Raw genomic sequence first — 26,943 nt, 5'->3', positions numbered from 1 at the left:
AAAATAAATATATTTATTTCAATTGTAATCTTCGAGTTCGAAGCTCGTCGTGTTCGCGCGAACGATCGCGTGCCTCGACTTTATTACGATCGTTCGTTCGTGATCGGGTTCGCACAATGAGACCAGTTCGACGTAGCAACACGATCGATCGTAGATTTATAGTGGATCATTTATAGTGGAAATTCTTTTTGCGAACTTTTATTTAAATCGTCCCCTTAACGTCGTCCTTGTCCCACAGTAGAGCAAACGCGAGGTTCTACACGCTCCGTTTGATCCGCGAACGTCCTTAATACCGTAACACGTGTACGTTTTATCACGTTAGTAACGATCATCTCCTTTTCGATGTACAACCTCGGGGAACGACGACGAGCAGGCGCGCGAAATGACCGAGAAACGAGGATAAACGACAAATTGGAGTATCTCGTGAGTAACCGAGAAACACGAAAGACCTCTGGCAGTAACAGCGACACGTTACGCGTATTTTAAATTACTTTGACACGAATTTGTTCAAAGCGTGCTACGATACGTGATTCTCAAGGATGATGAGATACTTGTACGATTGATACTCCGAAGCAAATTTATCGTTCATAAAGAAACAAATGAAACACATACGTGTTGATCAACTGGACGAACGACGTGTTCCCATTGGAATGTCAGATTGATTCGTTACTCGAGCATAAACTGCAACGTCGGCGTGAAAATGACCAACGAACGAAAAGTACGATCGCGTATAACGCTTTGACAAAACGGAATAAATTTTGAAGAATTTTCAATTTGTCGCAATTCTATATCGAAATTCGATGACAAGAAATTGTCTTACGAGTAAGACAACGCGTTTCTTTTTATACACTGTACAAAAATATAGAAATGTATAAGAATTAATTTGCGAGTAAAAATTCGTAAAATTGTAATTGAAATTGACGATTAAGGGAAATATCGTTGACGTTTCAAAGGAGGATGTTAAAATATTAACACGACGTTGTTGTACGGGTTTCGAGGAATTGCAAACCTACGAATTATTTACCGCAAGTGTCGCGAGAAAGTTGTTAAAAAAACGAACGAAAGGATGAGCGCAGAGAGCGAAAGATTGAGATTGTTTCATTCCAAGAAACGATCGTAAGTTCGAGAGAAATGCACGAAATGCAAGAATTCGAATGTTAATTTGGATTCGATAAATTACATTTTACTTTGCACGTACGTTAGAATACAATTACAAACGTATTTCCTAGAATAAATACACCGGTTATCCGTTATCTCGATCTATCGCTTTCTACGGGTGGTTAATTAATATTTTCCGCAATTTCTTTCTTTCGTTTGCAATACAGACATCGACATTCCTCCGTCAAACAACAATTTCAATATTTAAGATTCACACATTGCGATTTCGCGAGAATTCTCGTTTCATCCGCTTGCTTAATAATGTTTCCACGATATCTGCGATAAATACTCGGTTTTACGTCGAGGTGAAAAAAACTATTTCTCGCTGTTCAAATTTATTTCAAATCGTGTGATTTTTATGGATAAAAAACAATACTTTTTTCCCGAAAGATCTATAGGGATCGTTCTTACGGTTCAATTAGAAGAGAGACGAAATTGACGAGACAATTTGACGATAATTTCGTCAAAAATTGAAATCCCTTAACTACTGTGTTGTTCGGAAAGTCATTTCGTTTTTTTGGTGAAAATGAAACACGATCTTTTTAGAGTGTACAAACAATTTATCAAATTCTCCATTTTGGAAAACAAAATGACTTTCCGAACAACCCAATAATTAAGGTTTTCAATTAATATTGGGTTATTCGGAAAGTCATTACGTTTTCTTTGGTGAAAATTAAACACGATTTTTATAGAGTGTACAATTATATATTCTCCATTTCGTTTTTTTTGGTGAAAATGAAACACGATCTATTTAGAGTGTACAAACAATTTATCAAATTATATACTCTCCATTTCGTTTCTTTTGGTGAAAATAAAACACGATTTTTATAGAGTATCCAAACAATTTATCAAATTACATATTCTCCATTTGGAAAAACAAAACGACTTTCCTAGAAACCAAATAGCTATCCCCCAGTTTCGAACACCAGTGAACCTCCCTCTTTGTTCTCCGATCGACGTCGGAATTGGAGCGTTGTTAGATTTCGGGCAATCGTTTCGGCACCTTTCAAAGAGACCGTGCAACGATTCGTAAATGGACATAGAATAGAAAGAGAGAGAGAGAGAAGCACAAGAAGAAGAAAAAAAAAAGGCGATTTCCTGTTTCGCGTTAGGATCGCGCGCCGAGAAACGTAACCCGAATTACGTAATTCACCGTTGCGGTTCTCCTTGAACGCAGCTCCTAGCACCGGCGCGCACCGGCTCCTTAGCGTTTCGTTTTCTGCGTTTTATCCACGGTGTGTCCCTCGGTACCACCGTTCCTCTTCGCTCAGCCGCTGGCTGCTCGACGGGAGAATTAATTGTCGTTCTCTTCCTACTGATAAGTACCGCGCGGTGGCGTCTTTCCTTTTTTGCATACAAAGGGGGCCCCCTCCGCGAAAGTCCAGCGATTTACGAGCGAGAAACCCGCGCACGGGGAACAACGACAACGACGACGACGACGATGTTGCTCACGGTACGATTAATCGACTTCGGCATTGAAATCACCGACGAGAGATCGTAGTATATATGTATATATGTACGCGGGCGATGCTGAATAATTGAATTTCATTCGGAATCGCCATCGATTCTCACCGCCGTGAACCGTTTCCGTCTCGCTCGCGCGGTTCGGAAGCGTCGCGAACAAATTCGCGAACCGCCGAATCGATTATACGCGGTACCGATTGCAAAACTCAACGTTGCTGAACCTACAACGGTGAACGTGTTTTTATTTGTATTGGACTACGTAGTGTAATATATGGTCGACTATGTTGTATAATGATTTTAGAGTGTACAATCATTTTATTAAATTATATATTCTCCATAGTCTGTTGTGTAGTGTAATATGTAGTCTACTTTATAGTACAGTATATAGTCTGCTTTATGGTGTAGTATATGGTCTACTTTATGGTGTGATGTATGGTCTACTTTATGGTGTGATATATGGTCTACTTTATTGTATGGAATATAGTCTACTTTATGGTGTGATATATAGTCTACTTTATAGTGTAATGTAGAATCTACTTTATAGTGTAATATATAGCCTACTTTATAGTGTAATATATAGTCTACTTTATAATACTATAAACTATACAGTATATAGTCTACTTTATAGTGTAATGTGTAGTCTGTTTTATAGTATAATATATAGTCTGTTTTATAGTGTAATATTATATATAGTCTGTTTTATAGTATAATATACAGTCTACTTTGTAGTATTATATATGTATCTTCGAAATTAGAAGGAAACAGGATAAATTAATTTACGAATATAATCAGTCCTCTGTTATATAATTGTCATGATGAAATATAAAAAGAAAATTCAAAATAGTTTAAACGGAGCTCTGTAGTAGTTTCAGTAAAAGACTCGAATTGAAGAAACGAAATTCGTAAAAGGATTTATTATCAGTAGAAGTCACGTGATATTTGAATAAATTTGAATAGCAGTGAATATTTGTTTTTTGTCTCGACGTGCTGTAAGCAACGAATACGAGGTATAAACTTTATGGATTTTCTCGTCATTCTCGTCTCGCTTCTAATTGAACCGTAAGAACGAACCCTATTGATCTTTCGGGGAAAAAATCACGAGTGTTGTTTTTTATTCGTAAAAATCGCGACATTTAAAATAAATTTGAATAACGAGGAATATTTTTTTCCTCTCGATGCACCAGAAGTAGGACGCGTAATGGCTTGAACGAAGTACAAACTTTATGGTTCTTCTTATCGTTCTCGTCTTGCCTCCAATTGAACTGCACGAACGAACTCAATCGGTTCATCGACGAAGGATCACTCCGTTACAAAATACTAACTCACTCGTTTCGAAACTGTTGCTCGTTATTAATAAAAATGATGCGATACTCGAATAAATTTTACCACCAGGGAATATTCACCATGTATAAACTTGTTATTCCCGTCTTGGTTTTTATTACAAATAAATTCCCGAAACGATGAAAATGAAAACATCTTACGTAAAACGTTGCGCATAATAAACTCGGTATTAAATTTTCCTTGTCAAATTCTTCGACCTTCGAGTCTCTCCTGTTTCTTTCTCTCGAGTGGCACCCGTTTCTATTTTCAGCAACGCGAAACATGATTTACATTCGTTTAAATTAAAATAAACGTTTCACAGATTTACGAATCGCGTTTCTCGACGGATATCTCCATTTTGATCGATTCGTGCGACGTTGAATTTTCGATAAAACAACCTTTGGATCGCGACGTCAACCGTGTACTTTGTAATGATAAAATATTTCAAATAAATCACGTCGAATTATTTTTTTCTTTTTTTTTACGAACAGACGCTTGTTTCGACGTTCTCGAAACTCTTCGTTAAATTTACGATTAATGTACAATTCGTTAAGTGTACTGTAACGTATATTGTAATATACTATTCTAACCACAATTATTTGAACATTTATCGAGAGCGCGCGTACTCCGCGATACTCGAAAGAGGACGACGATTCGATACGTAACAGGAAAGGAAACATCTAACGCTAAGGATCGCGATACAACTGGTAATTTCAGCCGCGATAAATTATTAACTGCGAGCTGCTTGAACGTGATACAGCGGACGAGGATTCCGCGAGGCCGCATCCCGTGCACGATACACATACTTTCTCGCGGGAACAAAACCAATTTTATGCACCGCGAGCCAAGAAGCTGCAATTTGCGTGCCCAATTCGGATTTTCGCCTCTCTCTTTTTGCAAAGCTGCACAAGAATGCGCGCGTACTGTCTCGATCGTAAATAATTCCACGCTTTCTAAATTTCCGACTTTTTACGACTAATTCGCTCATTATGGTCCCCGCCCCCTCTTCCCCCCACCACCATCGATCATTTCCACGTACATCAGAAAAGCGTGAAAAGTCCGACGAAAACTTTCTTCGTGCGTATCGTCCACTCGTAATTAATTTCGTCTGCGTCGTTCCGAATTCGTGGAAAATGGCGACCACTGCGAACATTGAGTTGCTTCGAAAACGTATAAAAAAACTCGATTTTCGAATCGAGCTACTTGTTCGCGTTCTGAGAAATTAAAACGTTTGTCACGCTTTGAAATGCGATACATTTTTCTCGAAAGCTTCTTTGAAATTATAATACACGGTGCGACGACAATTTGTGCCATATTTTGATTTTAAGTCATTTACAAAAAAGATAAAGTACCGTTTATTTGTACACATGTATCGTTATCGAATAAACTCGAGAGTTGTGTTTTGTATTTGCGAAAATTCCCAGGAAATGTGATTATCCCAGAGTTCTGAGTTCATAATCGTAAACCTTAATCTTTAACTCGCAAAATGCATAGTTCTTCTCAAACGTTGCTGTTAGAATTGAAAAATATTTTGGTCGTTCGGCATGTCGTTCAGTTTTTTTTGGTGAAAATGGAACACGATTTTTTTAGAGTGTATAAACATTTGATTGAATTATACATTCTCCATTTTGGAAAACGAAATTACTTTCCGAACAACCCAATATTTTGCTCGTTAGTGGCTAACATCGTTTACATAAACGCGAAATAAAGATGGCGGAGAACCATACGCGTTTAAAGGTTAAGAAACGCGTCGAGAGAAAAATGGAGGGCTGTCGAGTCGAGCGATCTGTGTGGTCGATCGATGGTCACCGCTTTTGGATACGAAACGGTCTGGAAACGTGTCTTTCGAAACTTGTATCGCATCGCGTGCCGTACGAGCCGTAAATAATATAAATAAATCTCCTACGTGTCCGTTTCGCGACTGTGGAGTAACAAATGACTGCGTCGTATCGAAATGGCGACCAATCGAAGCACAGAACTAATTTTCGAAACACTCTGTACACTATAAAATTAACATAACGTCCGAATAGTCTTAACAAATTTGTACTATTCGTTTTCATTGCAATGTCGTTTATCCAACCGACATAGTCCATCGATTCCAAGCATATTTCCTCTGCTCCTCTACGATGCTCGGAATCCGTGTAACATTTGTTATTCTTGTTCGTCGTATAAACATTTCTTAAATCGTCCATTTATTCGTAATTGTTCGTAACATCGTTTGAGAATTTTATTGAGGGAGGAAGACGGATCGAGACATTTTTAAACGAGCAGTCCAACTACCTTACCACGCATTGAAGTCACCCGAGCTCCATTTCTATCAATACGTCGCGTTCGCGATTTAATTCAAATAAAAACTAACCACATTTATTATCGATCTCTTTGTAGTACAATCAATAATTCATTCTCTCGCGTGTGTTGAAATTTTCTCCGTTTAGAGAACCAGCCGATAAAATATAATTTTCAAATTCTTCGAAATGCATCGCCATTCGCACGTTGCTCTTCCAACGAAGAAAAGTATCGTTTGAATCGAAAAATAAATCGTCTAGCAATACAAGAGTGGTGTCTCTGTTAAATTCTCTCGAATTTAAGTGAAAAATGTCTGCGATTCTTGCAAGAACGGTCCTCTAATTATTATCGATGGATACTCGATAAAACAGTCGAATCGTGCAATGTTTGCTCGTCGATAGAGCAAACTCCCGCGCTCACGAATCTGGCGTTGTGGTTTCACGGATGAAAAAGTCCGTGATAAATCATAGTAAATCTCGGTAGTTCGTTATTGCTGGTAATATCGAGGCGAATACCACAAAGAAGGGCGTGACCATAGATCGGGCACGATCCTTTCCTTCCATCGAGTGCCGTGAGAAACGATTCTTCTTTGCTGTCTCATCGTGGCAGGTATGTTTTCAGGCCAGCATTAAAATTCGTATTTGCATCTATTCAAACTGCCCGTGAACTAATCATTTTCAATCGTTGCGCGGCGTACACGAATATAGATCCGATGATAAATAATCTTCCCTTTTTGTAAAATTGATTGCGCAACGTTGCTCAGACGACGCAGATAATGGCCACTATTGGATAACTTCTATTTCCATCTATTCTTCGATCATTTTTCTTCATAGCGGAAGAACGACCTATTTCACTTTCACGTTGCACTTTCATTTTTAGACACACTTTTTGTTTCCACTTACGTATATTTCGTTCGAGCGCGATATCGTTTCTCAGCGGAGAAAAAAAAAACGAACGTCGAATCTGATGTAAGTGATTTGAAAGCGTTTCAAGGAATTGTTAATCTCATCAGGGACATCCTGAATGGTACAATTTTATTTAGAATAAAATAATACAAAACTATATGTTATTTTACCATTATAAAGATCAATTATTTCACTACAATAATGCAAAGTAGAAAGATGATAGTGGTATTAATTATGTAATTAATGTTTCTTTATAATGCATGGTAGAAAAATAATAGTAGTATTAGTTATATAATTAATGTTTCTTTAAGGATTAAAATTATAATATCGACTTTTTTCATTAGACTGCACAAACATCAAAATCTTGCTACGCTGAATTTCACGTCAAACTTATGTATAAATTTTGAAGATAAACAACAATGGTAATATCCGAAAACAAGGATAATCTTTTCAATGATTTCTCGTCCAGAAATTCCTTATGTGTTTCATTCATAAATACGATAGTAAAAAATTGAAAAATTTAAGTTACCTGATACTTAACGCGATTCATTCATAAAGAAATATCGAATTGAATGTGATAATTAGGAAATGAATTAAAGATAATAACACTCCGTGAAACGTTTCGATAGTATAGGGAAAATCTTAGCTCGAGGCACGAATAACGTAGCTTCGAGACAAATGTAATTTCATCGTAGGAAGGTACAGCGTTTTTAAAATAATTACCGCGTCCCATTCAATACGTGTTCCATTCATGCCGCGTCACCCCTATCGATCTCGTGATTACGTTGTCGCGTTGTATCGTTGTGAAATTTCATTGCATACATTTATTCAGAATTTCAAGTGACACGAACATTGAACGTACACGTACGTGCCACGGTTCCTAAAGCAGCGAAACTACCGAGAAACGAGTCACGCTGTTGATAGTTAGGCTATTGCTAAAAATATCGTACTTATCGCGCGCGTGAAAATTCCTTCAACAAGTACGAATATTTGCGCGATTACGCTAATAATAAGATTAAAAAAAAGAAGAACAAAAATTAGAACCGTTTCGATATTACTCGATCGTCGAATTAAGGCCACTTCGCGTACCAAGATTTACGAGCTTTTAACGTTTTCGGTCACGGAGAGCGGTTTCCGCGTTCTGCGCCTCGGTGATAATCATATTAACGAGATTATCGCGGCGACGTTTTCCTTCCTCACTTTCGATCATAAAGTCAAACAACCTCCGTTCGGCTGGAAACGGTCCACGAGAACCGATCGATCGGTAAATCGTCTTGTCCCCGAGCCGTTCACAATCGGCTGAATTTAAGGTGAAAATTTAGAAATCTCGAAAGCTGGTACCGCGCTGAACGAGTGAAACATCAGCGCGAGGCACAGTTTACAAGCAGGCAAGCGACCTTTCTGTTTAGAAATTTCACAGGGGAAAAGCTATTCTAGACACTCGTACGTGCATGACCAACGAACGTATCGCCTAGCTATGTTTCTTATTTGCGTATCACAATCGAAATACTGAAGCTACTCTCTACTGCTGAAAACTGGTACTTTTATTTTCTCATTCTAATATTGGGTTGTTCGGAAAGTCATTTCGTTTTTTTTTTTAGTGATTTTTTAGAGTGTATGAGCGTTTTACTAAATTATATATTCTCCATTTTGGAAAACGAAATTACTTTCCGAACAACCCAATAGTTAAGGTATTTCAATTAATATTGGGTTGTTCGGAAAGTCATTTCGTTTTTTTTTTAGTGGAAATGAAACACGATTTTTTCAAAGTGTATAAACATTTTATTAAATTATATATTCTCCATTTTGGAAAACGAAATGACTTTCCGAACAACCCGATATAATTTTCATTTTTCTATACATCTTGTAGAAACAGTATTTATTAATACGTAGAATATTCTATAGTTCGTGGTACCGCTGAAAAGAAGTTAATTTTTCACAGGAAAAAGATAAGTCGAAAATTTAGGGTAAACGTCGAATAATTTCTTCTCGGAATCGAAAATACAAAAATACAAATTTTCAAAGTTAAAATTGTCTACCAAATATTCAAGAAAGCAACGAGAATCGACGAGTCGCTGGACAAACTTGTTTAAAATTTCTGGAACACCTTTTTTTGTCCTTTGTATTCAAAGAATCATGTATCAAAGATTTACTAGACGATTCAAAATTAGACTATTGCAACTTGTATAAAAAAAAAAAACAGATTTTCAAATGAGAACGATCAACTTACCTGGATGAGTGCCTCTGGTTGCAGGTGCTTCAAGAATTCGGTTTGCTGGTAGGTTATGGAGGGTTGTTGTTGCTGTTGCTGGAGCCTCAATTCTGCCTGCATCGCAGCGATCGATTCTGGAGTACAGGTTGCTCTAGCCTGGACCCAGGATCCAGCGAGGAAGAAGCTACCAAAGACGAAGGACATCGTCACCAATGTGATAGCTGCGATCCTCGCGATTTGAACAGCCGTGCTTTTTGGCCTCATGTACGCCTAAGAGCAACAAATATTAAATATGAAACAACGGTCCATCAATGTCATCGTTTCGAAGAAAATTTTTGTATGATGAGTATCATTAGAAATGGTAACGATAAACGATCGTAACGAACGATACACTTAACATTAGCGAGCATCTTTTTATGATTTTCTTTATATATTATTCAATAGAATACAACTATTTATAAACACTATTGCGGATAGATACAAGTAATGAAGAAAATTGTTAAAGAAAAAGAACTTTAGTATGGTACAATAAAATGTAGAATAAATATCGTTACTATCGTAAATAGTTTCAAATAATAAAGTGTATTATCGAGAAACAAAATCTTCGGTATAATGAAATATAGGATAAATGTAATGTAAACGATAGTGAAACAGGTACAAGTGTGGAGAAGTGTCGTGTCAGAAATTACAATGAAGTGGAAAAGCGTAAAAAAATATTTCTAGGAATCGATGAAAATATTCATAGACGCCATCGATACTTGCACTGCATACAAATATGATTCGAATCCCAGGAAAATAAAGTGTGCAGCCGTCTAATTTCATTAGTTTACACCGGTACCTAATCGTTGTACCTAATTGATAACCGAGAAAATAATAATTTTGGGAAACTGGTGAACGTTGTAAATAATCGTGATTCATTAGCTTCGTTTCGTACCTCTTCGTGGAACACGGTTTGCGAGATGCCGGTTTAAGCAACAACACACAATCCGGAAAAGTTGATTCGGTAGGTAAAAAATTCAATCCTTTTCACTTTCTTGCAACTACTCTCCGCGACTGGATTCGATCGAAGTAATTGCTGATCGATTAGATTACGGATACGTAAGAGGAGAATGTGGGTTAACAAGTTATTATTGTACCAGTTACTCTGTAACTACTGCGCGGTGCTCCGCGGTTAATTAAAAAGTACAGAGAAGCGTAACACATTCGGATAACACGTTTTGCTTTAATAAGAAAATTATTTTATTCAGCAAACGCCGGAACCGTGTGCCTCTTAGGAGCTAATTACTCAAACTATTCCGTCACTATTCCTGTCGATTCTATTTTATGTTAATCATAGGTGTATTTCATGGTTGTATCGGTTGTAGCGATCGTTTCGTCGCAGCGAAGAAAGGAATAGTTAAACCCAACTTCCGCGATGATCTCATTGCGTAGAAATCAACCGGTAGCATAAATTTAACTACATTCGCATCAAGGTTCTTTAATAGACTCCTGCACGGTATACTCGCCTTTTATTCTCCTGTACATTTGTTCGTACTTTTTCATTTCTACTTCGAAATCGAAACTATATGCATTCATGGCCAGTTTTCAAAGTTATCCGAATTATGGATTAATTAAAGTTGGGTCGTTTTAACCATTAAATGAATATAGTAGCACAATTGCAACAGATTTATTTTTCACTGTTGCATCTCTGCAACATAGTTCTCTCGATTTTAATTCGTTTCTCAGTCAATGTTTACTCATTGCAACGAGTAAATTAATTTTCAATTTAATTTGATTTGCAACTTTCGGAAAAAAACTATTTAAGGGTTAATAATACAGTTTACGACGGACTGAAAAGTGAGGTGATTTGTACAATAGAAATTTTGTTTTAAATCAAGAGTGTAATTTTATCAAATTTTTAATATCTATTCGTTTAATTACCTAAAGGTATGTACGTGTATTGCAACGGAAGTAGACTAAATTTTAGAAACAACTCTGAGTCGTGCGAATGTTGTACCTAATTGCGTGATGCGGCAAATAAACATTTGATAAAATTTCGTTCTAATTTTCAAAAAAGGAGAGATAAAAGTTCCGCAGTTCCCGGTGTTAAAACAAGGTTAGAATGAAAAAATCCACGCGAGATAACGAAATAATTTCCAATTCCAATTTCTTTATTTTTTCTAAGCGCACGATTCAAAGGAACAATCAAACGGAATAAACGCGAATGGCAGCGAGGAGGAATGATTGCCGGTAATTGTATGAGAACACTGTTTCTAAACACGATTGTGATTCTTTTATAGACATTTTACTTCTCCAATTACTCGTGTGTCTACTTGTTGGAACAAATTACGCTACAAATGGCGGAATTATAATCACGGAGTAACTGTAATCAGTGGTTCGTTACTCAATTCGACGAAATGTTTTTTCTCGAGGAAATACTAAATTGGAATCCAAGTATATCAACCAGCCGGTCGATTTTAATACGACGTTAGAAACGCATTAATAGTATTTTCAAATCCCTTTTACGACACAAGTAATACTTTTCGCACAACCGGATGAGTGTGCAACAAAAATTTTCTCGATAAAATTTTCTTCTGAACGATTCTTCAAGTAGAATCTACAAATGTTCCATCAATCGTGGACATAATTTCATAGATAAATTCGGTGCACGAGAACGATAAAAGAAAATATATTTATAATGATTATCACACGAAGACTTGTACCTTAAAAATCGTTTATAATATAATTTTTAATTTATTCCACGAAGAACCTATGCAACTTAAAAACGACTACGAGTGAGAAGCAAAATCAGATGCAACAACGTTTGTTCAAATATTTTCACTACTCTCGTGCCACGGTCGAACGTACCGTTAAAGTTGACAATCACATTCGATGAAACACTCTGTACGAGCGTATAAATTCACGATAGTTTCCGCGCGCGCACCCACACAAGTCGCGCGATGAATGGATGCAACACCGAAACACGTGCAGGAATCATTACACGGTAATGTGGCCGATGCAAAATGTGCACGCAGAATGCAATCGCACACAAACGTGTGGAACTTCATGCTGGCTAGCCAACCGAGTCGAGGTCTTTTGTCGTTTCACGCTCTCCTTTCGCATAGTCTCGCGGCGTTCCCACTCCGCGGAATGGAGCTAATTACGGGAAAAAAAAAGAAAAAAAAGTGAAAAATGCAATTGAAGAATCTCACAGTTTCCCTATACGCGTGCCTCCGTACGTGGAAGGAGAGACCCCCGATCGTTAACGACGCTTTCAAGAACCATCATGAATCTCGCTTCGATGCAGCGCGTGAAACTCCGGTCAAACTAGAAACTTTCCTAACCGAATCCTCTAGTGTATCGATGTTCGAATTCGTCGATACTTTTCACACGTTACACGAATTCGAAAGGAACGTGAGTACGCACAAATTTTTCCCAAAATTGATACTCTGAACGAATAACCTAGGGGGGAAAAACTTATACCGTTGTAATCGCGCGAGTTTCTACTTTCGAACGCAAAATTCAAACGATAATTTCTTTCTCGTCTCGCAAGTTGCGAATAAAATTGAAAAAGAAACATATTTCACTTCTTAGAAAACCTAAGTAAACATTGACTGGGAAGTAAATTGAAATGGAGAAGTTGGAATGTCGTGCGTAGCTCGGGTCTTTTCCGACCCACGCGTTCGAACAATACATTACTTTCTTTCAATTTAAACTATCGTAATGGACTTTCAGCACTCTCTAGGTCCTGTCACCGAGTTAAAAACACGAGTTTCCATACGTTCGGGTTATTTTCAAACCGAAGATTTCCAAACGAGCGGTCGAACGTAAGAAAACGCTTTAAGGTTAAGTCTCCGAACGAATTTGCGTCCGGTACCTTTCCATTTTCCGTTTCGCGGTTTATTCGGCGCCGGACCATGAAAATTATGCCAGTAAACACGCCGCGGCTCCACGATCCGACGCCGATTGTCTGTGTAAAATCGTTTAGATCGACGCGAAGACGAACGCCGCCGTAACACGAGATGTATCGCCGGTTGCTAGTCACGAGGTGGAAATAAGTCCGATAATGCGAGTCTGGCGCTCGATAACTGTACCCTGACACTATTATTTCGCGCCTCGGACTCGTTCTGTTGCTCGATGGATTAGAGGAGGTGAGTTCGGGGGAGATTGGAAATCGAGAAAAAAATATAAAGAAAAATATATTCGTTGCTCCTACGTCGAACGAATCCATGATTTCGCGTCACGAATCTCGTTCGGGTGAAATCGCGCGGGGTATCTCGTACAACGTCGTTAATTATACCAATCGACGTCACTGTCGTCGATTACCTCCACGAAAGATAATCCAATTAATTTCGCGTATCGTTCGCGTTTTCCTCTCCTCGTTGGCACGTCGAGCGTTTTACTCGAAGAGCAATCTCGCGCGAGTCGCTCGAAATGATACCGACCGACGCGACGTCTTGACGCATCCCGGCGTTAACGAGATCAATTTCGACGCCCATTCACGAGCGGACGGACGTTTACGTTGTTGAACGACAATCTAACACGTTACGAAACGAAACGAAGTAGATACTTTGGAAAACGTTTTTTGGTCCGCGCAATTGACGGAACAGCGTCGAATCAATTCACTCGTGCACTCGACCCTCCTACAACACCGTTCGTGTCACAACCGAGCCGCGTTTACCCTTGGGTCTCTTATCGGGTCAGTTTGACCGGAAATTGAACTTTGATATAGCGAACGTTTCGACAAGATATTCGATTTTTTCTTTCGTTTCTTTTTTCAAAGAACAGACATCTATTTCTGATCATTCAAGAGTAAAATAAATGGGGATAGATCAAAGCTGTGGTAAAAAATATTATCGAACGTGGAACTTGTAAGATAATAAATATTGAATATTTGTACTGTGAGCGATTGCGTTCATTTTTTTCTAGTCGTTAGAAAACAATAGCGATACTTTAGAAATCTATTGGAACAGTTACGTCATTTTCTGGTAACGTAAATGGAAATATTCTGGCGTGGGTCTGAACGGACCCGGGCACCGCCTTGCGAAGGTTAAGTCGCGCTATATGGAAACCGTGTTACAAGAATATCGTGTTATAAGACTGTTGCAATTATTCCACTGTGTTGCAGTAGATCTCGATTATCCGATCTGGTTTTAACCGGTCTCCGTTTTAATCACTTTTTTTTTTTACGTAACAATTGACCGGCAGAAAAATTATCGACACATTTCTTTCTCACAATATTTCCTTCTCGCGTTGATCCGATTTTCTATCGTATTAAATTTTCAAACGTTGGATTCCATATTATCGTTTCTATTGGATTGTTCGGAAAGTCATTTCCTTTTTCAAAATAGAGAATATATAATTTAATAAAACGTTTGTACACTCTAAAAAAATCGTGTTTCATTTTCACCAAGAAAAACGAAATGACTTTCCGAACAATCCAATATTAATTGAAATACCTTAATTATCGGGTTGTTCGGAAAGTCGTTTCGTTTTCCAAAATGGAGAATATGTAACTTAATAAAACGTTCGGAGTGGCGAATATTGCAAGAGGATCCGAGTGTACCGGTCACGGATCGTGTGCATCTATTTATGTATGCACGGTAACGGAAAATCTTGTCGAAAAACGTGATCGACGCCTCCGCGAACAATCGGGAAGAATCTCGTACGGGTAACGATTAAAACGACCATCGTCGATTACCATAAAGATAAATCACCATGCACCGCGTGCGTCGACACGCGAGGGGACTTACCCACGGCATACCGATTAGCATCGAGGTTCCTGCGTTTCAACGCCACGGCGATTTGTTTAACAGTCGAGCCTGTTTGCGTGCACGGACGAAGACACGGTTTTCGAGTTTTCGATTTCGAAGGGAGCCAAAACGTGAAGAATGCCGTCGCGACGCCGCTTGCTCACATTTAAAACCCGCTTCTCGCGCGATCACCGATAAAACGAGCTATTGAAAAATAATTTCAATTTCGCGCCCGATCGGCGAATCAATCCTTTCGCCGATGGCGCATCTTCGCGCGTATCGAGTTTCGTGTGTTCTCGAGACGGAATGGAAAGTAATTTTACCAGTTATACCACGTTTTCCTATAATTAATTTCTAACGCCAAATCGAGCCAAACGTCGTCTACCTATCCGTGGAAAAATTGAAATCAAATCGTAGTTCCATTCGAAAGTCCAAATGAATTTAAAATTTCTTTTTGGCGCGGTAAAAGTCTACTTTGACAGTATCTATGGATATTCAGTTTTGTATGCACTTGTATGCACTTAATATTAGTAGTACATTTATTAGGTTGTTCGGAAAGTTATTTCGTTTTTTTTTTTTTTTGGTGAAATTGAAACACGATTATTTTAGAGTATACAAACATTTTATTAAATTATATATTCTCCATTTTGGAGAACGAAATTACTTTCCGAACAACCCAACACTTTACAGTGTTAGTTCTCCGTTAATATACAGTATATCTATAGAAAGTTTTTCACTCGATAATACAGTATCGATACTTAGCACGAAGTGAACGTTGAATTGGAAAAATCTATCGAATTACAAAAATTGTTAACTAAATCTACCAAATTACCAAATTATTAACGTTGATCGATACAATTCAGCTTGTCGTAAAATATTCCGTGGAACTCTTCCCGGAGAAATTATACATCGTTCCAACTACCTTCGAGTCGAAAAGTTGGAGAACCTCGGGAGATATTGAAGCGTCGTCGAGAACTTCGCAGGCAAATACCAAATTGAATGTTAATGTCTCACCTCGAAGCGAGTGCACGAATTTGACAAATAACGAGGTAGTGGTAACAACCGGGCACCGGTATCTTTAAAAAAAGAAATGAAAAATCACCTACGAAGGGTGAACGCGTTTTTCCAACGAAGTGATCTTCGTTGGTGTGTGTGTACGGTCGGTAATTGGTAAATTAATTGAAAAGGGCAGACACTTGTGACACGGACTGTACTTGTACGTATTCGTAATGACCTCGATGTGGATGGACGACTCTAAGGTGAGAGGCCTCGAGGAGATAGTAGGCCATCCGAGGCTGCCTTTATGCCGCTCGATCTGCCAGACAAAAGTAAACAGGCACTGTTGCCAGGCACTCGGGACGAAAGGATTATTATACACCTATATGTATACGGCGCGAAAAAAATGTTTGAACGTGTCCTCTTCGACATGGCCTGACTCATCGACCATTGGCGTCATACACCGTCGAACAAAAGTTTGGCACAGTACGCGTTGCTTCTCGTTCATAATGCCCGATATGGACGTATAGAAAATGCACGGATGCGTAGAAGTATAATAGATGCGGACCACTATACGGTGAGTCTGTGACATTTTTCTGAAAGTCAAACGATCCTCGACCATTGGCGTAATACGTCGTCGTACAAAAGTTTGGCATCGGATGATACACGTTGCTTCTCGTTCATAGTACCCGTTATGGACGTATAGAAAACGCACGGATGCGTAGAAATATAATAGATACGGACCACTATACGAAGAGTCTGTGACATTTTTCTGAAAGTCAAACGATCCTCGACCATTGGCGTAATACGCCGTCGTACAAAAGTTTGGCATCGAATAATACACGTTGCTTCTCGTTCACAATACCGGATGGAGAGGTATAGAAAACACTCGGATACGTAGAAGTATAATATAATAAGCACGAATCACTGTACAGAGAGTCTGTGACATCATTTTTCTGAAAGTCAAACGATCGACTATTTCTACTCCTCTTAAAGGAGCACCGATAAGTTTTCGAAGATCTTTTTTCGGACTGGAATATATAATTTCGTAGAACGCGTATCTGTTAATTAAAGTAACGTCTTGAACGCGTTTACTGAATATTGTATCGATAGTTAGTTATCTGTTGGAACGCTTAGAAAAACATCCGGTTGAGTGGCGGAAGAGATTATCGACGAATGATCCGAGGTTGAAGAACAAGGAAATTTTATGATTCGTATCGGTACGAGGTTCCTTTTTCGGAATAATTTTCCGAGTTATGGTCGAGGAAAGACATTGGATATGATTACCGAGTGTAACAGTTCAGCAACTAAATATTTTCTTTGGGCAAAATTGTTCGATACTGCTCGATGAAATAAGAGAAGAAGCCTAACAGAATGACTCGGTTAACGCGAGTGTACGGGACTTTGTTTTTAGCCCGCGAGGATACCCGTTGCGACTAATTAAAATGGAGGAAGAGTATTAGAAACGCCTGTCGTTCTTCCGCGATCCAAACGCCATACGTGCCCCGATGTGAGCAAAATTGAGAATGATAATAAATTTCGTGACAATTATAGTAATTGTTTCATACGTTGTACAACTACGTGGACATGTACCTGGAATTTTTCTATCGCGTTAAGTATCGTTTTATCCGGACTATCGTTCTTCTCGTAAATATCTGCATATGAAAATGTAATAGTTTACGTGTTCTCGATTGGACGAAGTTGAGAATGATAAAAAATTCCGTGAGAATTACAGTAATCATTTCGTACATCGTAAATGACTTGCACATCTAATCGACAAATCGTTCGTCCAGTATCATTTCGTCCGTTCGAATATTATTAATACAGATCACCATTGTCGCTGTGAATATCGACATTTAATAATACGCGAAGATTAATTAAAATCACGGAAGACTACCGTAGGAAAGATTTCAGTTCTTCCGCGCAGCAAGCGCTAAAGTTTGTGTCAAGTTACATAAGACGTTTTAAACGCTAATTTACGGTATGCAAAGTTAAAAGCAAACAATAGTCGGCGAGGAGAAATAAGCGTAAAAACAATCGCGTTGTGATGTTCTTTTGCAAGAGAGGACGGTTTCTTTAAACGAACGATACAAGTTCGCTTCAACAAACATTTCTCGAAGACAATTAAAACGACCGAGAACACTTTCAAATCTTCAATTTACGAGTAAAATTTACGAAAGACCGATGGTCTTGCGCGCGAGAAGAATCGTGACAGCAACTTCGTCGTGCAATGTCGTAAACTTGCGTAAAAGTGTTATAAAAGTAATGAATATACATACGTACACGCGTAATGAAAAGTACCTATCGTGTTACATAATATTGCAGGAAATTCACGTTTCAATTATGCTCGTTGTTCAAATAATAACAGGATGGGTCGCATGATGAAATGATTGCACACTGATATCTACGCCCTGTGTGCTCGCAACTTCGATGCACAGTCGGCTTGCTGCGCAAACCGAGCATTAAAGTCTCCAGATACGCTCGATATGTGCGGCTAAGATTACGCTACTTACAACTAGTCTTTTTACTGTAATTTTAATCCAACGATCCTCGATGTTAAATACACCGATAAATAAATGTCGCTCGAAGGCCGTGTCTCCGAGTAAATAGATTATTTGACACGGTGTGCGAACAAATTTCTAACCGCATCGAGAGTATCGTACATTGGAATTCCGTTACCGAAGACGAGATCGGTCTCGCGTACGAATATAGAATACAGAAACGTGCAATTTTCGAATAAACTCAACAGAAGCGGTAAACGTACCGATAAATTTATGCAGTGTTGCAAAATTGTACATCCCCTTTTCTTTCTTTCTTTTTTTTTTTAATTTTATATCGAATTGTTCCAGAACACGTACATCTGATTTCTTTTACTTCTCTTCTATTACCGAGCTGGTAGCACAGAAAGTATTATCAAAGTGTAATTTCGGTGCGTAAAATTGTAGTTAACGTATCTAATAAGTCTGGTAAATAAACAGAACAGAACACCAACGGATTCTATGAAAATTAAATGCTCGCTTCCCGGAAACCGTAATTGTCACGCGATGCAACGGTGTCGGCGTCGGCACGTGACACGGAATGTCAAATACTTGTGAATTCAAGTCGAATAAATGCGATTCCGGTCATGCTTCGATTGAAAAAGAAACGCGGTTTAAATCGCTACGGGTGAAATCTGACGGTGGTACAACGTTGTCGATGCGCGATTGCGGTTTCACGATGAAAACAATCGTGAAACGGTCGAGCGTCGTTGTCGTTGAATGAACACCATCGAGTGAACTACTTTTTCAAATGTAATAATTATGTACACGAGCCACGAAAGGGGAATGAAAATCGTGCTACGCGTCAAACGTGAAATACGAAACGAATCGGGATGCTACTGTTTTATCTTGTATTCTTACGTACGAAGAGTACAGGAAAAAATAATTGTAATGTTTAAAGTATCTCCGTAAGATGATATTGAAGATTTGGTGCACAGATTAAAAACAGAGAAGGTTTAATCCGTACCGAAACAAAATTTTCTTACTATTTAAAAAAAGAAAGGGAAAAAAGAGGTGACGATAAAAAGGAAGAAAAGTTCGAATTTCCGAATGTAGCTCACACAGACATTCTAACCATTTCGAAAACAAAAGAACTGATGGTAATTCCAAGATTGAATGATTACATCTAATTGTTCATAAAATACGTGACTCTTCCTTGTTTTGAATAATAACACAAGTGAAAATGTGTTATTTTATTTCTCAGTAATATTAAAATTCGAGAAAGTTACAGTCACTTGTGTGCCATGTTCAATTAAGTTATACTAGGTATACCTTGGAATATATTGGTCTTAAATATAAGACTGAAACATTAAAATCTCTTAATCGTATATTACAACCATTACCACCGTTGCTGCAGTATTTTTATTTGCATTCCAGCCTTTCACCGAGCAACCATCGTTGCTCTTATAAATAATCCCGCAGCCGTTCCTTTTTTTGCGATTTTTCTTCACCGCTCGTTCTTCTCTCCATTACAACTCACTTATATTATTAAACCAAGACGACACGAGCGTTTTGTACGCCACGTGTCACGCGTCGCGTTTTCTCCATCGAAATAAGAACTATTCGTTTCAATGCAGTCTACTGCACATGCGTGAAACGCGTTCAGACACGCTACTGAAACGCCAGCTGTCGTGTCGCACGCGGCCGACTGTACACACCCGTGTGTGTACATGTGTGTGTTTATGCGATCCTCGACTTGTATATTCGCGTGATCGGTTATTTTTGCATTGTTTGTAACGTAATCTCGTCGATACGATAAAGACGTCGAACGTGTACGAATCGTTTCGAAATCGTCGAGCCGTTTGCCGCGTAAAAATTTGAAAAAAGAATCGACATCGGGTCAAGCAAAGTCCGAGGCGTTCGTATACGTACGTATATCTCTGTCTCTCGTGTCTTTCTCCGTGATGTTTGAGGGACAAATATTCTTTACGTAACCAGCCCCGAAACAAACATTGACGTCACTCGCGTCTCGTTCGGTCGTCTCGTGGAAAATTTGAGCGTCGAATTTTTGTCCAGCCTCCCTCGAAACGCGTAAAGAAACAAAAGACTGTTTCGAACGATCGTCACGAAAGTTTCTCGGGTCTGGCGCTCCTCGCTGTGGCGGCCGCGTTCACGGATAGTAGAAAGTTTCCGGTTTGAATCGAATAAACGAATGGGAAAAAAAGCGTGGCTGACGTTGAAAATGAAACCGCGTCGTGCATGATTTTTCAGTAGGCGCGTCGTCACGCTCGCGAAATATGAAAGTTCGATTAAACGCCCGCTGCAATAGAATAAAATGACACGCGTCCCGTAAATTCGATATCGTGCTCTCTTGCCCGTCCGTGTGACCTCTCGCGCGATATCCATCGTGTGTTTGTATCTTAATGGACTCCGCGGATGGTATTTATTAATTTACACGTCGATAACTTTACGCGTTCGTTCGCTAAGTATTATTTAATTGCATACCCAAACGAACGCGTTGGCTGCGTGATTTTTCGTTTCGCAGTTCCCTGTTTGCAACATTATCCAGCAGGTTGGTTTTGCCACCAACCTGGAAAAGGTTCCCACGAAATTTTTATTCCTTCCAGGTAGAGATTAACCGTTTTCTCGAACTTCTCGTTGAGAAATTACCGGCCAATGACAGTGCATTTATGTTTACTCGGAACGAATGCACGGTACGAACAACGGGCTTGTACGGTAAATATGAATTACGAGTCCTGTCATTTACGTTCACTAAGTACAATTCATCTCCTCTGGGGGACTTCCCAGCAGAAACTGTATTTTCGAGCATAATTAAGCGTCGAATTATTTTCTCATCTTCGAGCGTGCGTACGTACCATACGTTCGTTGCGCCATCGTTAACCGATTCGTCCGGGTGAAAGAAACACGTGTATTTTTTGTGTAACGTAGAATTGGAACGGTTAACAAAGCTAAAGAAACGCTGAACAAAAATGTTATTTTTTGTTCTGTAACGCGGAATTGGAACGGTTAACAACGCAAAAGAAACGCTAAAAGAAATGTTAATACTGGATCGGTACCAGCGATTAACTCTTGGACCGATTAAGTATTTATTTCCCAGTTTCGGTTCTAAACAGGTTTCGCTCGACCTTGTTAGACTCGCGAGGATTTTTTTGTCATTTATGAAATCTTTTATCGCAATTTACAACATTGCGATATTACGAATTTAATTACTCGGTTTCTTATTGTAAAAACAGGCAAACCAAAGCGAACAGCGAATAAAGATCTTTGAATAAAGTAATTTCTATTGTATATTTTATATATAGTAATGTAAAGTAATTTCTATTGTATATTACTTTGAATAAAGTAATTTCTATTGTATATTACTTTGAATAAAGTAATTTCTATTGTATATTACTTTGAACAAAGTAATTTCTATTATACATGAAAAATTGATCGATCGATACACGCAATAAAGACTTGAATAAACATTACTTTCGTTTCTCACGCGTAACGAGAAAAGAACTGGAGAAAACTTTCGTTTGTTTTACCCGTTGTTCCAGAAAAATCTTTCCATTTTTTCTTTTAATTTAAAAAATTATACACAAACTGCTGTATTCGTACGTTCTTGATGCACCAATCGTTATCGAAGTTTGTGAAAATATTCGTCCCCTTGTTGGAATACGTCCGGGGCTCCTTATCCTTGTCCAGTTACAAAGAATCTCATTCGCGGAAATTACGAGATGTAAAACGCGACAAGGTTACTTTTCCCGCAAGTTGCTCGACTTCTTCCGTTCTTGTCGGTGGGTTTTAATCGATCGAGCGAATCAACGTGCACCGCGCGAACGCATACCTTGTACAATTAAAAACTTGTCCGGAAACTTTCACGGAAGTGCGTTGCACGGTTTTCCGCGCTCTTTGTGGCGAGCAACGCATTCAAAAGTAACACAATTTTGTCACAGAATAATTTATCATTTCCTTTGTATTACGAAATATCTCGATCTACCTGTTCTCGTGCGATTCATGAAACATATCCAACGACCGGCACCAATTACATTAATCATATTCTTACGTTTTAGCTAATGAACCTTTTTCAATCGATCCACCACAATTTTCGAGCAATCGTCTTTTTTCTCCATCCGAAGTAGCACTTTTGCTACACTTGTGGCTAAATTCAAGGGAAACTTATGCAACGAAACCTACATTACGAGGTCATTTCGTAAGCCTTTGCGTCTGGTTTGTTTTTTTTTTCTTATTAAGTAAATTACAGTCGACGAATGTATATACGTGACAATAATTAACCATGTACGTTAATAATGGCCCCTTGTACCAGTTTCTCATTTTTTCCGTCTACTCATTAATGCTTCTTTCACGGAAATCGGTTATTTCGTTCGTGGAAATTTCTTCAGTGTCAATTCTAATACGTCTATGTCTTCAAATAGTAATTTAAAACAAATATGATTGTCGCTATGAACATTTCAATTATTTGTTTGTAACTAAATGCTCAGTGTTGGTTCAATTATTGCTGGTATCGTGGTACGATATAGAATACTTACCACTTTTGTTTAATTCTTTTCCAATTTCGATTCATATTTTGTTGTTTCTTCTTTGGCGATCTTCGTACGATAAATCGTATATGATATAATTTCTAATAATTTCTACCAGCTTATCTACGTTCGTCGTATTGTTTCCAAGTCTTAACCACGTTTCATAGTTTTTCGTATTGTTTTCAAATCGCGAATCTAGAACAGCAGCGAACAAAACGCTTGGAAGACCGCAATAAACTACCGCGGAAGCAAACTACGATTTTGCAGTCTTGGCGGAAATCATTCGCGTTATTTAACACAATGAGGCACGCAGAGACTTACAAAACAACTCGTTACAAAAAACAATACACCATGTACTCGAAAGAAAATCGCTCTTGTAGCGTTCGTCTAAATTACACACAGCTGATGAAAATTTTTCTCCTCGAACCTTCTTATCTTGTTTTCAGTGTCAATCATTTTTCAATGAATCATACGTTGTTGCTAGTTGTTCGTCGAGATCAATATTTTCTTTCATTCGATGCTTTACTCGCATAATATTATTGTTAGTAGATTACTATAACCCAGTACGTCAACCTTTTTAATTACTAATATAGAATCAACGAATGAAAATTTTCGAAAACTAAAATTGCATTCTTACGAAACGTATCGTACGAAGAAACAAATATGTACAAATTGTTAATTGTTGATATTGTACAAGCTTTTTAATTATGAATATCGAACCAACGAATGAAAATTTTCGAAAACCAAAATTGCATTCTCACGAAACGTACCGTACGAAGAAACAAGTACGTAAAAATCGTTAATCGTTAATGTAGCACCGAGTACTGTAAATCTCCGCCATATGTCGACGAAAGAATATTCGCGTGGAATACATTGAGCGTTGAAATTATAACTGGAAAGCGTTCTGGGCATCGAAATGAAATATTATGCCCGGTGGAAACGATATCAACGTTGGTATTATTCTTCGTGTCCGTGTCCTTGTAAACATTTTTATAACGCTTCCGTATTCGCCGACCTCACTTCGTAAAATACACTTTTTGCCACTCACGGGCAGCCATCAATTTAACGTACCGTAGCCAACCGGTGCTGCACGAGTTTAACATCCACCTAACAACGTTGAAACGTCTCTTTCCCGGCAAATCTCTCTCAACGGATCCTCTCGACGACAAGCGTGCAACATCGTCCTCGACGAAATTGATCTCTCCGACACCGGGCACGTTTTATTCTATAAATTGTGGTTCGCGGGACGGTAAATGTATCGATCGCGAAATCTCATCCAAAGATCGGAATACAATTTAGAAAAGCGACAGTAGCGTGATGTCGCGTTGCGTAATGGCTCATCTCGGTTTAAACGCGGAGAAAAAATGGAAATCTCGCGTCAACTACAGACACCGTAAACGGTGTCTTCGTCATGACCAGCCCGACGTTTCATTTTGTATTTTCATCGGTTTCCATCGAAGCTGTTCGATAACACAGCTGGCCAAGATGTAATTTTATTTTCAATGTAAATTAACCTTGAAGTCGTTGCTTTAAAGATGTCCCGAACGGGTGACACTCGTGTTTTCGATATTACGAAGCAACGAAAGGACCTTGGAAATGCAAGAGGATTCGATAGCGTTTGATATAGTAGCTCTAATCGTGGAGAAATAATGTTAGAACGCGATGGGTCGGGAATGACCCGAGGAATGCACCAGAGTCTGCATCTACTCCTTGATATTCATTATTATTGTTCATTATCAGCTATGGGAACGTCGAAACGTTATATTGTTCGAGGATCTTTGTTTCTTTTTATCATTGATGTAAACAAGTCGCGGATTTGATCATTTTCGACGTTAATTTTCAGCGTCTTATTTTGTATTTGTTGCAAAGTTGTGCTCTGTATTGAGACACGTTTCGAATAAAAGTTTCTCTCTTTTTTCCGAATGTTGTCTCGATACCTCGTGGAAACCATCGCCGAAAGACGTTTATTGGAGTTGGTTATCGTTGGTGGAGGGACCAATCGGTATCGTCGAACGACGACATCCTCGAATCCCTTCACCTAACGTCGATCGTAAACGTCCTCGCGAACGAAGTCGAGTAACGGACCGGACCGAAACAGGCGCGAAAAGAATGTTACGAGCTGCACGGTTAATCGTTAATGATTTTCATCGCGCGGCGGTGTGGCAACGTCACCGTGATCGTTATCGATGCACAAAACAATTCCGTGGTTCCGGAGTCGCGAACCGTGTCGAATTGTTTTTAAACTGTAAACTCCGCCGTGCACCGGTTTCCAAGAAAAGAATAAAAAAAAAAGAATAACAGGTTCCCCCTCGGTCGTGGGAGTTCGAAAGTTTAATTGAATATTCAGGGAATCGCTTTCGAAACCGCAGATCCGCGCAGAGTGTTTGAAACTTTCAAAAACATCATTCGAGGAACAGGAATATAACGCGGACCGATTCGTTGCAACGAAGACGAGAACATAATGTTATTACACCTACCGACAGTATTCAAGATGGACAATCTTTTTGCAACGAATTTTACTATTTGTAAATAACTTACGCACTCGACAGGTGTAACAATTCTAAAGTTCGTTACAAAATTGCCCAATAGATTTCCAAAGTGTTTCACGAATTCGACTTATCATCTTCAAACATGTAACGTTTCAAAATTTCGCTACAAAGTTACCCCGATAGATTTTCAAACTCGATTAACGACCTTGTTGCACGATTTCGACTTATCTAATCTTCACATACGCAACGTGTCAAAATTTCGCTCAAAAATTACCTCAACAAATTTTCAAACTCGATCCACTTAATGAATTCCACGACTTCGACATACTGTCTTCACAGATATGTAACGTTTCAAAATTTCGCTACAATAATACCATCTACATATTCAAACCCGACCCTACAAACCGTGTTCCACGAACTCGATTCTCTCCCAGACGTTCCACGATCGTCGCTGGCCGGGCAAAAATCGTTCGTGCTCCGTCTCGAATCTGGACTCCGCGAAACCCGTGAGTTCTCGACGTAAGAGAAAGAGAGAGAAAGAAAGAAAAGAAAAGAAAAGAAGAAAAAAAAAAGAAAAATTGCTGTCGCCCGGTTCCACGAAAAGACGGAGATCCCTCCGGTCGGATGGGTTCTCCGTCGTAACGGGAGTTCTCTCGCTCGTGGAGATCTGAATGCTTACCGGCGGTGGTTCGGCGGAGGAGTAAACCTCGCTGGGCGCGTAATTGTTGTGCGGCTGGGCCATCTTCTCCGAGACGACGGCTACGGTCGCCAAGGAATCCGGCTGTTCCTTCTCCATGTTCTTCTTAGGTTCGAGCCTCCTTTCAGCACTGAGTTGGTGTTACCGCGAGCCAAACCCCCGTTCTTGTCCTCCTTCCTTCTCCTTCGTTCGCAGATACGAGGTCGGGATCCTCCGTTCGTGAACGAAAAATCCTCTCTACTCGTGATCGACGAGGAACACTCGGTGTCGATCGCTCGGCGAATCGACGAGCAGTGAGCGCCCGGCACCGTCTGACACCGCTAGCTTAGGGTTACCCCCACCGGGCCGAACCAAGCTGGTGAACCTTCTGGTACACCTTTCCGATGGGTATGTCTTCTGGTACCAAGGTGTACCTCGCCGTGTTCTCGTTGTCGGACTTTCTAAACACAGCCGCGCGTACTTACACACGGCTCTGCCTTCTGTTTGCGTTCGTGGGCGAACGAGACGCGGGGAACGCGTTAGTATACGTGGATCCCGCTTACAAGTAACGCGAGTGTACGAGCGCGAGAGCGAGCGCGACGACCGAACGCTACGGCGCAAGTTTTGCAACGTTTTTCTCGTTAATCTGCGCCCGTTACCCGGCGCTCGATCCACTGCGTACGT

The 26,943-nt window shown here is 39.3% G+C and overlaps 1 protein-coding gene across 1 annotated transcript in view; it reads right to left on the bottom strand.

Moving 5' to 3' along the window:
* LOC143147935 (uncharacterized) overlaps positions 1 to 26,544 on the bottom strand; it is a 44,457-nt gene extending 17,913 nt beyond the window's left edge. The window contains exons 1-2 of the mRNA XM_076313686.1: positions 26,263 to 26,544; positions 9,364 to 9,615 (exon numbers count right to left, since the gene is read on the bottom strand). Of these exons, the coding sequence (XP_076169801.1) occupies positions 9,364 to 9,615; positions 26,263 to 26,379 (369 nt within the window). The 5' untranslated portion in view covers positions 26,380 to 26,544. The remainder of the gene's footprint in view (positions 1 to 9,363; positions 9,616 to 26,262) is intronic.
* Positions 26,545 to 26,943: the final 399 nt, after the last annotated feature.

The sequence above is a fragment of the Ptiloglossa arizonensis genome, chromosome 6 (assembly GCF_051014685.1).
Source record: "Ptiloglossa arizonensis isolate GNS036 chromosome 6, iyPtiAriz1_principal, whole genome shotgun sequence".
NCBI classification, from domain to species: Eukaryota; Metazoa; Arthropoda; class Insecta; order Hymenoptera; family Colletidae; genus Ptiloglossa; species Ptiloglossa arizonensis.
This window is presented reverse-complemented; position numbering and strand designations above follow the sequence as displayed.